General features: G+C 36.3%; 1 protein-coding gene across 1 annotated transcript in view; it reads left to right on the top strand.

Moving 5' to 3' along the window:
• Positions 1-15,553, top strand: part of DGKB (diacylglycerol kinase beta) — an 820,417-nt gene that overhangs the window by 333,624 nt on the left and 471,240 nt on the right. Inside the window, exons 18-19 of the mRNA XM_061165003.1 lie at positions 8,425-8,510; positions 10,086-10,175. Of these exons, the coding sequence (XP_061020986.1) occupies positions 8,425-8,510; positions 10,086-10,175 (176 nt within the window). The remainder of the gene's footprint in view (positions 1-8,424; positions 8,511-10,085; positions 10,176-15,553) is intronic.

Genomic DNA, 15,553 nt, shown 5'->3' with positions numbered 1-15,553 from the left:
AGCTTTGCTCCTAGAAAAGGCAATTTTGTCAGAACATTATGGGTGAAGATGGTGGTAAAATGGAGGAGGGGCAATCTGATTTACAAAATATATTTACTACTTTTCATAAAGAGAAAATTCCTAAATTAATATCTCTGGATTGTTGTTGCTGTTCAGTGCTCAGTAGTGTCTGACTCTTCATGACCTGATGGACTGCAGTGCACCAGGCTTCCTGGTCCTTCACGGTCTCCTGGAATTTGCTGAAACTCATGTCTATTGAATCAGTGATGCCATCCAACCATCTCATCCTCTGTTGCCCCCTGTTCCACCTGCCATCTATCTTCCCCATCATCAGGGTCTTTTCTAATGGATTGGCTCTTCACATCAGATGACCAAAGTTTTGGAGTTTCATCTTTAGCATCAGTCCTACCAGTGACTATTAAGGGTTGATTTCCTTTGGACTGATTGGTTTGATCTCATTGCTGTGCAAGAGACTCTCAAGAGTCTTCTCTAATACCATAGTTTGAAAGCATCAGTTCTCCAGTGCCCAGCCTTCTTTATGGCCCAACTCTCATATCCATACATGACTACTGGAAAAGCCAAGCTTTGACTATATGGACCTTTGTCAGCAAAGTAATGTCTTTGCTTTTTAATATGCTGTCTAGGTTTATCATAGTTCTTCTAAGGATCAAGTGTCTTAATTTTATGGATACAGTCACCATCTGCAGTGATTTGGGAGTCCAAGAAAATAAAGTCTGTTACTGTTTCCATTGTTTCCCCATCTATTTGCCATGAAGTGATGGGACCAGATACCTTGATCTTAGGTTTCTGAATGTTGAGATTTAAGCCAGCTTTTTTACTCTCCTCTTTTCCTTTCATCAAGAGGATCTTTAGTTCCTCTTTGCTTTCTGCCATTAAGAACGTGCCATCTGCATATCTGAGGTTATTGATATTTCTCCCTGCAATCTTGATTCCACCTTGAGCTTCATCTAGCCCAGCATTTCACAAGATGCACTCTACATAGAAGTTAAATAAGCAGGATGACAGTATACAGCCTTAACGTACTCCTTTCCCAATTTTGAACCAGTCCATTCTTCCATGTCCAGTTCTAACTGTTGCTTCTTGACCTGCATATAAGTTTCTCAGGATGTAGGTAAGGTGGTCTGGTATTCCCATCTCTTTAAGAATTTTCCACAGTTTGTTGTGATCTACACAGTCAAAGGCTTTTGTGTGGTCCATGAAACAGAAATACATGTTTTTCTGAAATTCCCTTCCTTTTTCTATGATCCAGTAGATGTTGGCAATTTGATCTCTGGTTCCTCTGCCTATTCTAAATGCAACTTGTACATTTGGAAGTTCTCGGTTCACATACTGTTGAGGCCCAGATTGAAGGATTTTGAGCATTACCTTGTTAGCATGTGAAATAAGTGCAACTGTGTAGTAGTTTGATGTTCTTTGGTATTGACATTCTTTGGGAGTCGAATGAAAGCTGACCTTTTCCAGTTGTGACCACTGCTGAGATTTCCAGAGTTGCTGCATATTGAGTGAAGCAGTTTAACAGCATCATGTTTTAGGATTTTAAATAGCTCAACTGGAATGGGACCTTCATTAGCTTTGTTCTTAGTAATACTTCCTCAGGCCCACTTCACTTCACCCTCTAGGATGTCTGATTCTAGGTGAGTGACCACTCCATCCTGGTTATCTGTGTCATTAAGACCTTTTTTGTACAATTCTCCTGTATATTTTTGCCACCTCTTCTTAATCTCTTTTGCTTCTGTTAGTCATACTCTTTTTATCCTTTATCAAGCCCATTTTGCATGAAATATTCTCTTGGTGTCTGTAATTTTCTTGAAGAGATCTCCAGTCTTTTGCATTCTATTGTTTTCCTCTATTTCTCCTCACTGTCCACTTGAGAAGGCTTTCTTATCTCTCCTTGCTATTCTTTGGAACTCTGCATTCAGATGGGCATACTGTTCCTTTTCTCCTTTGCCTTTCTCTTTTCTTTTCAAGGCTATTTGTAAGGTCTTCTCAGACAACCATTTTGCCTTTTTACATTTCTTTTTGGAGCATAATTTGATCACCACCTCCAGTACCATGTTACAAACCTCCATCCCTAGTTTTTCAGGCACACTTTAAGATCTAATCCCTTGAATCTGTTTGTCACTTCCACTGTATAATCATAAGGGATTTGATTTAGGTCATACCTGAATGGGCTAGTGGTTTTCCCTACTTTCTTCAAATTTATCTGAATTTTGAAATAAAGAGTTCATGATCTGAACCACAGTCAGCTCCTGGTCTTGTTTTTGCTGACTATATAGAGCTTCTCCATCTTAGGCTGCAAAGAAGATAGTCAATCTGATATTGGCATTGACCATCTGGTGATGTCCATGTGTAGAGTCATACCTTGTATTGGAAGAGAGTATTTGTTACGAGCAGTTCATTCTCTTGGCAAAATTCTGTTATCCTTTGCCCTACTTCATTTTGTACTCCAGAGCCAAACTTGCCTCTTACTCCAGGTATGTCTTGACTTCCTACTGTTGCATTCCAGTCCCCTATAATGAAACGGACATCTTTTTTGGGTGTTAGTTCTAGAAGGTCTTGTAGGTCTTCACAGAACCATTCAACTTCAGCTTCTTTGGCATTAGTGTTTGGGACATAGACTTGAATTACTGTGATATTGAATGGTTTGTCTTGGAAATGAACTGAGATCATTCTTTTGTTTTTGAGACTGCACCCAAGTACTCCATTTTGTACTCTTTTGTTGACTATGAGGGCTACTTCATTTCTTCTAAGATTTGTCCAAAATAGTAGATGTAATGGTCATCTGAATTAAATTCACGCATTCCCGTCCATTTTAGTTCACTGATTTCTAAAATGTTGATGTTCACTCTTGCCATCTCCTGTCTGACCCCTTTCAAAAGTTTACCTTGCTTTCAGGGACCTAACATTCCAGGTTTCTATGCAATATTGTTCTTTACAGCATCAGACTTTACCTTCACCACCAGACGCATCCACAACTGGGTGTTATTTCCACTTTGGCTCAGCCTCTTCATTCCTTCTGGAATTACTTCTCTGCTCTTCTCCAGTAGCATCTTGTACATCTGCCAAGCTGGAGGGCTCATCTTTCGGTGTCCTATCTTTTTGCCTTTTCATGCTGTTCATGGGGCTCTCAAGGCAAAAATGCTAAGTGGTTTGCCACTCCATTCTCCAGTGCACCATGTTTTATCAGAACTCTCCACATGACCTGTCTGTCTTGGGTGTCTCTATAGAGCATGGCTTATAATACAATGAAATTTATATACATCCTTTGTTTATACCACAAAACAGGCAAGTAAAGCAGGGGGTATTAATTCCATTTTAAAGATACAAAACTGAAGCTCACCTAAGGCTACTTATTCAAGGCCCTGGAGAAGGGAATTAAACCCACTCGAGTATTCTTTTCCTGGAGAATCCCATGGACAGAGGAGACTGGCAGGCCAATGTCCTTGGGATCACAAAGAGTCAGATATGACTGAGAGACTAACACACATATGATATTCAAGGAATGAATGAAATAAGTAACTAATTAATCTCTAGGGAAAACTGCATGGATGGAGTGGAATAAGAAGATAGACAGGTTAGTTTTTCAATCCATTTAGCAATCAGTTTACAGAGAGTAAGCTGATCTGACGGTCACACGTGGTTTATGTTTGGGGGTAGGATGTTGCAAAAGAACCAAAGATGACTATTTTAAAGAAAACAAGAATGAATAACAGATGAAACATCATCTGGAATAGAAGAGCAATGGTGAGTCATATGGGTGATTAGGCTTTTACTTGAAACAGTTATGGTAAACATTTCAGATACTGGCATATTTGAAAAGTTTTTATAGACTTTACTGACAAGATCTTTGAAAACGTAGGAGACAGACAAATTAATACAGAAATATAGTTGGTATAAACTAATTTAGGAAGAATTAGAAAATATTACCTCTTTCAATAATTATTAAAGGAATTATAATATTTAATACCTCTTAATTAAGAAATATCAAAGACTCACCAGAAATTGGATAGTTGATTTGCAAGTGCTAACATTTTAATATACAGATACTCCAAAATTAGGGCATATTCTGCAAGGGGTTTTATGAGATGAAATAATTTGATAAAAAATTAGATGTGGTATGAAGAATAATATATTAAATCTGTTGTGTCCATGAATATACATGAAAAGTTGTAAATAAAATGTTAGCAAACCAAACCCAGTTCTCTATAAAAATGTTAATAAATAGTGTCAATTTGAGCACATGAAAGTATAGTAAGAATGGTTTAGTGATGCATAAATATGTAAATGTATAATCCCATGTTACCAATTAAGTGAATCATATCAGTATTTCACAAGGTACAGAGAATATTAACATTGAATTACAAGAAAAATTCCTTCTATATAAAAGAATTGAAGAAAATTTTATTAACCTTATCTAAGATGTCACTCAAAAAAGAAAAGAAGAGAATGCCTACAACAGACATCATCCTAAGTGGGGAAATTCTGAAAGTATTCCATTTAAGTTCAGGGACAAGATATGTATATTCTGTATGAATGCTCTAATTCATCAAACTATTGACGCCATCCATGGCCAGCACAATAAGACAGGGAGAGAAATACCAATTATAAGGACTGAAGATCAGTAATGTTACCATTGTCATTAGCACATGATACAGTTGTTTATATAAAAATCAAAATAAGTCTACAAATAAAATATAGGCAATAGAAAAAACCAACCAAGAATAAATGTAACAAAGACTTGCAAGCAAAAAATTTTGAAAATTTAAGGGTGTTAAAGAGTAAATTGAAACATCCTAGATCCATGGATAAGGAAATAAATAACATCATACATAGGATTCATGTAACTCCAGTTTTTAAAAAATAATGATTTTTTTGTGTCTTTATTGTTACTTTTATGGAATATGAGAAATTAAATTCAATATGTATATAGAAAAGCAAAAAAGAATAGCTAAAATTTTTCATGCTTAATGAGATATACACTAACTATAAAGCTGTATTATAATAGTGTGGTACTGGTGCAGAGATGGACACATTCATGAATAAAATAGAATAGAGTCTAAAAGAAAAATACCCACATGTGGAAATTTGATTTATGATGGATCTGTGTGATAGAAAGTTGAGTTATCCAAAACATGAAAAGGTGGATTTATAGATGGAAATTGTCACACAAAAGCTTAAAGGAAGGAAGAAAGGAAGTGAGAAAGGGAGAAATAGAGAAAGAGGGAGGGTGGAGGAAGAAGAAAGGAACTGAAGAAGGGAAAAGAAAGGGGTCCCTTTTTGACACAACCAGTGTAGAATATTGTGAATACTTTATGTATAATATATATTCTCATCTATGCTAATATTTCATACCATCCTGTCTCACATCACCACAGACAATTTCTTTGTCAAAAATAAAACTGAAATTTTAAGAGAGTAAATGTGTTCTCTTCTGACCACTGAGGAAACAACTATTTTGTTACACAAAACAAGCTAAAGTGCTAGCCATTTATCAAAAGATGGATAAACTTCAGTACATTAAAACTAAAATCTTGTTTGTTAAAGTACACATTTAGGAAAGTAAAAGAAGAAACTTTCATCCTGTACGAGGTATTTGCAAAAAACCACAAACTAAACAAACAAACAAACAAAAATCCTCTCAAGGATTAAAATTAAGAAAAAGTAAAGAATTTTTACAAATCAGCAACAAATAAGGAGTAAAGATGGGGAAGACATTGCACATATGAGGAAACACATGAAATTAAAAAAAAAGTGACATTACAAGTATTAGAGCAGATGGGCTCAGCACACTTTTTCTCATATTCCGGTAAGTACATGCATTGCTATAACTACTATAGGATACCATTGGTAATATCTTGTCAAATTGCAAGAGTGATCACCATCCATGTGCATTAGAAAGTATTTCCAAAGATGGATTTTTATAAGAATATAAAATATTCCAAATATATAATGGCATGGATTTTAAAAAGCATAATCATAGAAATGGTATTGAACACAGCAGTAGGTATAAAATAACTTCAACTACTCATGGATGGAAATTCAGCTACTACATGGATGAATCTTAATAACAATGCTGTAAAGAAAAAGCAAAATATAAACAATGTGTTGTTTATGGCATGTACATTATAACCTGAAATTCAGAATAATGCCCACCTTTGTTAACAATGGACGAGGCTCCTATGGGGAAGGAACACAGAAGGATATGTAAGTTCTTAGAAATGGTCTACTCTCTGGGGTGGACAACTGGTACATTGTAGTGCTTATATAATCTAAGCAAACTAACCCAGTGATAACCTGGAAGAAAATTTTGCAACGTGTCTAACAAAAGGTAAATGTCCACAATATAATACACAACGAAATACAGGACAATTTTGTGTTCTACGTATCTGTGCTTCCTGTTACTAGATAGGGGTGGTTCAGTTGATTTGTTTACATTACTATTGTATTTACACATTTTGTATTACATTAACCAAAATTTTAATGATGCTAATTTGAATGAAAATATTACTAATAATGTCTAGTGTTTATAAGAATAAAATACAACTCATGGGAAAGAGATACAGTGCTTTGATGGTGCAGTTTACAAAGGAGGTCACAGGTCTGTGAGCCTACAAAAATATGTTCAATCAAGTAGTAAACAGGGGAATGATTTTATGATAATCCACCAGGGTATTTTTTTTTCCTTATTGAAGAAATATATAAAGTTGTTTATAAGTAGTGTTTTGGAGTTTCAAGGAAATGGACACATACATGTTCTGTAGTGGGAACCATCCAGAGGGTAATGTGTTGTTGTAATGGAATATTTCCCTTCTAGAAGATTAGCTTTCAAAACTGATACACTTGTTCAAATAAATGTATTCAAACAATATTAACTACAATACCTGTTACTTTGTGGCAGTGAAACACTAAAAATACTTTAAAAGTACAGGAAATGACAGTATTTTTAATCATAGAATGTTATATTTTGTCAGTCGCTCTGTCGTGTCAGACTCTTTGTGACCCCCGTGGACTGTAACCGGCCAGGCTCCTCTGTCCATGGAATTCTCTAGGCAAGAGTACTGGAGTTGGGTTGCCATTCCCTTCTCCAGGGGACCTTCCCTACACAGAGATTGAACCTGTGTCTCCTGCACTGCAGGGAGATTCTCTACTATCCGAGCCACCAGGGAAGCCCCAGAGTGATAAAATTGATGTGTACATTTATATATGTAATCTTAAAATTTTCTTAGATGACTGCATACAGTCTTCCCTTGATATCCACAGGTGATTGGTTCCAGGACTCTTCAGATACCAAAATCCACAGGAGCTTTAAGTCCCTTATATAAACTGGCATTTGTTGGCATACACTTAAATGAACTTTAGGCTACTTATAATACCTAATAAAATGGAAATGCTATGTATATAGTTGTAAAATACAATATACATGCTGTGTAATAAGTTGTGGTTCACCAAATTCAAGTTTCACTTTTTGAAACTTTCTGGATTTTATTTTTAAAGATTTTCAATTCCTAGTTGGTTGAATCCACAGATGCAGAACCTGCAGATAGGAAGAACCAGCTGTATTATATTGTTACCACCAGGGCTAGAAAAGTGAAGAGACACATTCCCAGATATTCTGTCCTGTTTCAATTTTTTTTTTTTCAAGAAAATAGGCATGTATGATTGTATAACTAGATGCATTATTTGTCTTTGTGGTTCTCCCCAAGGTAGGCTGCATTAATAAGCATGCTACATGCAGTAGCAGCAGAAGTGGTGAGCATTTACCACAATCAACCCAGACATTTTTGTGTGTTCCTGGGTGGTAAACACTGCCTAGGAAGTCAAAAGAGTGGAGGAAGCCTGGCTTCTATTCGCAGATTCAAAGTCAGAAGGAAACACTGAAAACAGTTGACTAAAACCTCAGATGCGGCCTGATCAATTTGTCCCAGTAAGGGAGAAGGCAGAAAACTCTCAAAGACATTTTTTACTGAGCTATTAGTCACATTTATATAATTGTTCAAGAGAGAATTGTTGGTCAATAAAAATCAGTAAATAAAACAAAATTGTATACATATGTCTAGGTAATCTGTATAGTCTAGGTAAACTGCATATCACATATGGGATTGTACTTTAATGAAAATTATTATAATTTATTCATTTTATTTTTTTACTTTAGAGTTGTTAAAAGAAAAATATATTTATTATGGAATATAGAATTTATAATGATAACATTTAAATTAGGACATGTTGATACTTCTATTTTAGAACTTCATTGTAGATAAGGGTTTACAAAACCCTTTGTAAACCCATTGTAGTTTAGGTTTACAAAACCTAAATCTTTCATTAGATGAAATGCTAAATATACAAAAATTAAAATGTCCTAATTTTGAAACATCAATCATGTGCTGTAACATGCTTATTTTTCAGGTTAAACTTTTTCCGTGATGTTCCTGATTTCCGAGTGTTAGCCTGCGGTGGAGATGGAACTGTAGGGTGGATTTTGGACTGCATAGGTAAAGACGACACGTATTTAATGTGGCTTGGGTGAGAGTGGAAACCTTAAGTTCTGTGTATTTCATTTGTTTAACACATCCATATCTTTATTAAATAAAATACACAGTGATACAATTAGACATCTGGAATGTTGCTGGCTTAATTTATTCTGTATTTCAGATTTTTAACAGTCAAAATAATTTACAAATAACTAGATGTGCTTGTGTTCTCATTCATTTTTTTTCATGGAATTTAATAAACCTACTTCCTTGGTGGGTCAGCTGGTAAAGAATCCACTTGTAATGCAGGAGACCTGGGTTCGATCCCTAAGTTGGGAAGATCCCCTGGAGAAGGGAACAGCTTCCCACTCCAGTATTCTGGTCTGGAGAATTCCATGGACTGTATAGTCCATGGGGTTGCAAAGCGCTGCACACAACTGAGCGATTTTCACAGATACTTCCAGATCTGTACTGGCGAATTCTTTGTTAAAAATAGATCCTTTCATAAAAAGGAAAGACTTGATTCAAAAGAAGTTTTATTATCTATATGTATTGAAGCTAAGTTTTATTCAGTCAATGCAGTTGAGAATATTCGACCTTTTCATACCTCAAAAATATTCAGATTACAACTGAATACATATTGTCAACACCCTTTTGGTAAGCACCTAACAATTTTAACCTACTAAACTTTTTTTTTTTTTAATTTTGAAAAAGAAAAGTGAAAATTGTATTCTTTGGCCCTCCAATAAACAAAGTCAGTAGTACTGATATTTTAAGTACAAAACCAGAGTTCAAGAACTGCCAAAATTAAGGAGTCCCTTGAACAGTGTCTGAGGACTTGTAAGAATTTTAGTGAAGACGGTAGGAATGATTGGTTTTCAGTAGCCCCTAAAATCTAAGCCTTTGGTAGTATTCTATGGCACATCCCTACATAATTACCCACATATGCTTACTCTGAGAGGCTGAGAAGGGAGAAAAATAAAGTAATATATGTTTGTGAGATGTCTTCAGTGGCTCAAACAAAAGCATGTGGAATTTCAGTGATATGATCTTTTCTGAACCCAAACACTATGTTATATAAACTTGAATCTCAAACAAAACCTGGTAATGTCTTCTGTTGTTGACTCTGACACAGAGCAGCACAACCATTGTTAGCATTTCACTAACTTTTAGAATTCCACTGTTTTCAAACTATATTTTTCTTAAAGTATACCTAGACTCAATGTTGCCAAAGGACTTTTCTAAAGAACCTACTTTTCCACTTTAGTGATATCCTTGTGTTGCATATACCTGCACCCTTGAGCATTTCAACGGCGTGCTAAAATTTTTAACTAAAGTCACATATTTAAAAATCTTTCCTCACATGTAAGTCTTAAAAATTCCTGTCACTCTGTGAATTATGGTATTTCCTTGCTTTTATAAATTGCTACAAATACATATAAGTTAATCATAATTTATAATTGTATATATCTATAAAATGTGACTTTTTCTCAGTACCGTGTAGAACGTCTTCCATGCCAAGCTGTGTTTTGTTTTTTTTCAAATGTTGTTCAGTCAGTGATCAACTTTTTTTCTTTCAATTTTTCAATTATACAGAAAAGGCTAATGTAGTCAAGCATCCTCCAGTAGCTATTCTGCCTCTCGGGACCGGCAATGATCTAGCAAGATGCCTGCGATGGGGAGGAGGTAAATATATATGAAAAACCACCAACAACAAAAAGTCTTAAAAAACAGTAATATAGTGGAGAGCACCCTCTTTCAAAAAACTAAATTTAGCATTTCTTCACTGCATGACAGCTTTCATGTGCTTTTAGCAAATGTAATGCTGTGAGATATGTAATATAATTTTGAACAATAGTCTGGGGTAGAGAAACAAAGGGTGGACCAAGAGTTATGTGATTGCTAATTATACACTAGATGGGAGGGCAAGCATCTAACTTTCTCTCTCTCTGGTTTTTGGGTTTCCAACTTAAGAAATGAGGTAAGCATAGGTTAAATTTAAAATAATGTTCATATTTTTAATCTCTGACTTGTGTGAAAGAATAATAAACAAAGGAAAAATGTTGAAAGGTGAAAGAACAACTTGTCCAGGAATGAGTACAAGATGAAACCAATTTTCTCAGACTCACTTGGCACTGCGTGGTATGTTCTGCACTTGGAATAGACAGTTAAGAATAGAAAGAACAGAAGATCTGCTTTATACAGGGCCTTAAATTCTAGTGGAATATGAAGTCATATGTAAATTTTGAGACTTCTTACTGACAAGCAAGATAATAATCAGCATAATGAATGACCTTACCTAGGAACTGACAAGGTAAAATAGGGAGAACTTGAGGGGTGGTGGTGGTTTAGTCGCTAAGTCGTGTCCCACTCTTGCGACCCCATGGACTGTAGCTCACCAGGTTTCTCTGTCCATGGGATTCCCAGGCAAGAATACTGGAGTGGCTTGCCATTTCCTTCTCCAAGGGATCTTCTCAACCCAGGAATCGAGCCCAGGTTTCCTGCACTGTAGGCAGATTCTTTATGGTCTGAGCCAAGAGAGAAGCCCCAAATAAGTTCAGTCACTCAGTCGTGTCCGACTCTCTGTGACCCCATGGACTACAGCACAGCCAGGCTTTCCTGTCCATCACCAACTCCTGGAGCCTACTCAGACTCATGTCCATCGCATTGGTGATGCCATCCAACCATCTCATCCTCTGTCCTTCCTTTCTCCTCCCGCCTTATTTCCCAGCGTCTGGGTCTTTTCCAATGAGTCAGTTCTTCGCATTAGGTGGCCAAAGTATTGGAGCTTCAGCTTCAAAATCAGTCCTTTCAATGAATATTCAGGACTGATTTCCTTTAGGATTGACTGGTTTGATCTCCTTGCAGTCCAAGGGACTCTCTCAAGAGTCTTCTCCATCACCATAGTTCAAAAGCATCAATTCTTTGGTGCTCAGCTTTTTTTATAGTCCAACTCTCACATCCATACATGACTAATAGAAAAATCATAGCTTTGACTAGATGGACCTTTGTCAGCAAAGTAATGTCTCTGCTTTTTAATATGCTGTCTATAGGTTGGTCATGGCTTTTCTTCCAAGAAGTAAGCGTCTTTTAATTTCACGGCTGCAGTCACCATCTGCAGTGATTTTGGAGCCCAAAAAAATTAAAGTCTCTCTCTATTTCCATTGTTTCCCCACCTATTTGCCATGAAGTGATGGGACTGGATGCCATGATCTTAGTTTCCTGAATGATGAGTTTTAAGCCAACTTTTTCACTCTCCTCTTTCACTTTCATCAAGAGGCTCTTTAGTTCTTTGCTTTCTGCCATCAGGGTGGTGTCTTCTGCGTATCTAAGGTTATTGCTATTTCTCCCTAAAATCTTGATTCTAGTTTGTGCTTTATCTAGCCCTGCATTTTGCATGATTTACTCTGCATATAAGTTCAGTGAGCAGGGTGACAATATATAGATTTGACGTACTTCCTTCCTGATTTGGAACCAGTCTGTTGTTCCATGTCAAACCCAGGTTTCCTGCATTGCAGGCAGATTCTTTACCATCTGAGCTAAGAGAAAAGCCCCAAATAGGGAGTACTCTAATAGGTGAATAATGACAGAGCCATATAGTATTGAAGGTGGACTTGACAGGCAGAAGAAACATCAGGCTTAAAGCCCTAGAGATAGGAAGTCACTTGACATACTGAAGGAACTCAAAAATGGAATATTGTAGATGGAGCAGATGAGAAAATGGAGACTATTTCGAGATGAGAGCTTAAAACAATTTGAAATATCATTAATAGGCTAACCTTACCTGAAGATATCAAAGAAAAGAAAACCATATTTGCTAAAGAAGCAAGAACTTAATCCTAAATATTTTTAGCATCTAAACCCAGTGAAGTTTGAAAAGTGTCTACTAAGACAGTGTAAATTAGAGACCCTTGGGGAGCTTGCTAAAGATACAGTGGACTGACCTCACCTCATATATGTTGTATTGGAATCTCTAGGGATGAAACTGCACAGGTGATTTCCTTTTTAAGCAAACTCCCTAAGTAATTTGATTCACAGAAAAATTTCTGAACAATTGCTCCATTTGTACCTGGCTAACTTATGGACTCAACGATGTGTATATGTACTTGTGTATATGACAGAATTCGAAACCAAGTTAAAAACATGGTATATGATATATTTGTGATTTTCATTAAGGATATAACAATAACAGAATATTATAAAATGATGGGTTAAATTGTATAGAATCTAAAGATAGATAGATAGAAAGAATGAACCACTGCTTATGAGATGCTCATATATTCCAGTGTTAATATTTGTATATTGATTAAAAAGAAGATACTCATTCATGTGGCTTCTTATATATTCTTCTCAAAAGTATTTTTGGTATTTGAAAATTAACAACTTTATTTGGTTCCAAACTGGCAAATGACTTAAATCTCAAAATTGAGTATAGAAGTTCCAGAGTATCCTCTAATTATTTCCTTATAAAACAGTTTTCAAGATATTATTGTCAGTGGACAGAGACAGGTGGATTATAGTATTTGTTAGAGTGTATATTGATGATGAACTCTTTGTGAGTATCTGGAATATGTTGGCAGTGTTCAAGGTGCTAAATAGTGAATGAGAAATAAAGGGCTTTTACTTTTTGAGAATTATATTTTCACTGAGTATCCAGACAATAGATCAGTGAATAATGAAATATATAATTACAAAATAAGGTCAAGATTATAAAAGAATCAGAATATATTTTTAGAGAAGAATAGAGGGAAACTCCCTTGGAGGAAGGCATGGCAACTCACTTCAGTATTCTTGCTTGGAGAATGCCATGGACAGAAGAGCCTGGTGGGCTACAGTCCATAGGGTTGCAAAGAGTCGAACATGACTGAGGCGTTTTAGCACAGCAAGGCCCAGAGGGAAACTATTCAGCTATATAGTCAAGGAGATGTCCTTTAGGAAGTAACATGTAAGCTAGGTTTAGAATACGCAGAAAAAGAAAGAGCACTCTGTATTGAAAGGAATGAAGGAAGAGTGATGATGTAACTCTAAGAGGTTGTGGGGTGATGGGAGGTATGGCCTCAGGAGAGGGGTGGGAATAGTATGATGTTGGAGAGATAAGTAGGAGCAGGTTATGTAGGTCTTAGTGGTCATGGTAAACAAATTTATGTTATTGAAGCACACAGCAAAACTTTGGAAGAGTTTCAAAAGCGGAGTGACACAATGACATTTACGTTTTCAAAATAAGTTCATTTGGGGACATAAAAATGCTAAGAAAATGTGGAGATGTGAGGAAGCATAGTTTTAGAGACCAGAACTTGGATTACCATTGAAATTAGAGGATGAAAAGACCAGGCTAGGGCAGTGGTCATGCTAGTAAAACAAGTGGACACACTGACATTTTCAGGGATAGGCTGATGCAGCTTGCCCATGGATTGGGTGGGGGCTTTGGTGAAAGTGGGGTGTTAAGGGGGCACTGCAGGATGCTCAAGATGAACAGTTAGGACAATGGGAGTGCCATTTGATAGAGTTTACTAATAAAGACACACACTCTGAAGTGGTGTGAATTATTTCTCGTCAGGTGTCTGACTTTGAGCAAGTTGCTTAAAGCTGTGTGCTTCAGATTCATCAGAACTTGAAGAAAACAGCTGGAGGTGGCACTAGTGGTAAAGAACCCCCCTGCCAGTGCTGGAGGCAGAAGAGACACGGGTTTGACCCCTGAGTCGGGAGGATCTCCTGGAGAAGGGTATGACAACTCATTCCGCTATTCTTGCCTGGAGAATCCCATGGACAGAGCAGCCTGGTGGGCTATGGTCCACAGGTTCTCCAAGAGTCAGGCATGACTGAGCGACTAACACTTTACACTAAGAACCCTACCTTGTGGGTTCTTATACCCCAGATACCAAGTTATATCTGCCCAGTGTCTGAGGCCTTCCTGTAATTATACTAATTATCACCATGCTTAACATTTGGCAAAGAAGTTACTTTATTCGACTAGTAATCATTTGGTTCACTTAATTTCACTGGAATCTACTGACTTGAAGTTTAATTTTTATAAGTGTATTTGCAAATCTTGGAAAATATAACATGTACAAATGTAGGACTTCTAAGGGCATTTAAAAAAAAATACTTTATTTTCATCTCCTTTGCAGTTTTTTCTGGCAATAATCAATCCCTCAAACAAAATTCTGGAAACTATTGCAAGAAAAAATGCTGTGAAGAGTAAGGGAGTAAGAGCAGAGTTTTAGATGGAACACATTCTTACAAATATTGTCTTCATATGACTCTAAATTTGTAAAAATGACTTTTTAGATACTGCTTTTCTTCATGTGATCTTAAATTTGTAAAAATGGCTTTTTAGATAGATTCAGTTATTATGATAACATCATATCATTAAATGGAAGATAAATACCAATTATGTTTTCATTTGATTTCTTAGCCTAGAGTGATTATAGGCTTTAAATCAAAATAATAGAAGCAAAGTAGCATCATTCTTTTCCAGAGCAAGCTTTTGTTTGCTTATTAGTAAGTTGATCTTTTTTAAAAAAATATAATCTTACTGAGTTCAGGAATGCTATTTATAGTTATGAATCATTATTTAACAAGCTCGAGCACAGATAAATACAAACAAGTAGGGCATAGATATCTGTTAAATGGAGAACAACAATTTGGAATTCTTCACCTTTGTGAATTAATACTGAACTTCACGTATGATTCTCAAAATAGATATATTGCCTCTCTCTTTCTGTTTTTACTTGGCTAGAAGACTGATTGATACCAGCCTTTTTCATGTGTATGTTAGTTGCTCAGTCATGTCAAACTCTTTGCAACCCAGTTTACTGTAGCCTGCCAGGCTTCTCTGTCCATGTAATTCTCCAGGCAAGAATACTAGGGTGTGTTGCTATTTCCTTATCCAAGGTATCTTCCAGACCCAGGGATCAAACCGAGGTCTCCTGCATTGCAGGCAGATTCTTTAACATCTGATCCACCAGGGAAGCACAGCCTTTTTCATACTTAACCCATAAAAACTTTGAGAACATGTCCAGTGCTAAACAATTTAAGCTGATTGACCCTACTTAATCTCACTT

Source organism: Dama dama, chromosome 18 (genome assembly GCF_033118175.1).
Source record: "Dama dama isolate Ldn47 chromosome 18, ASM3311817v1, whole genome shotgun sequence".
Lineage (NCBI taxonomy): Eukaryota > Metazoa > Chordata > Mammalia > Artiodactyla > Cervidae > Dama > Dama dama.
This window is presented reverse-complemented; position numbering and strand designations above follow the sequence as displayed.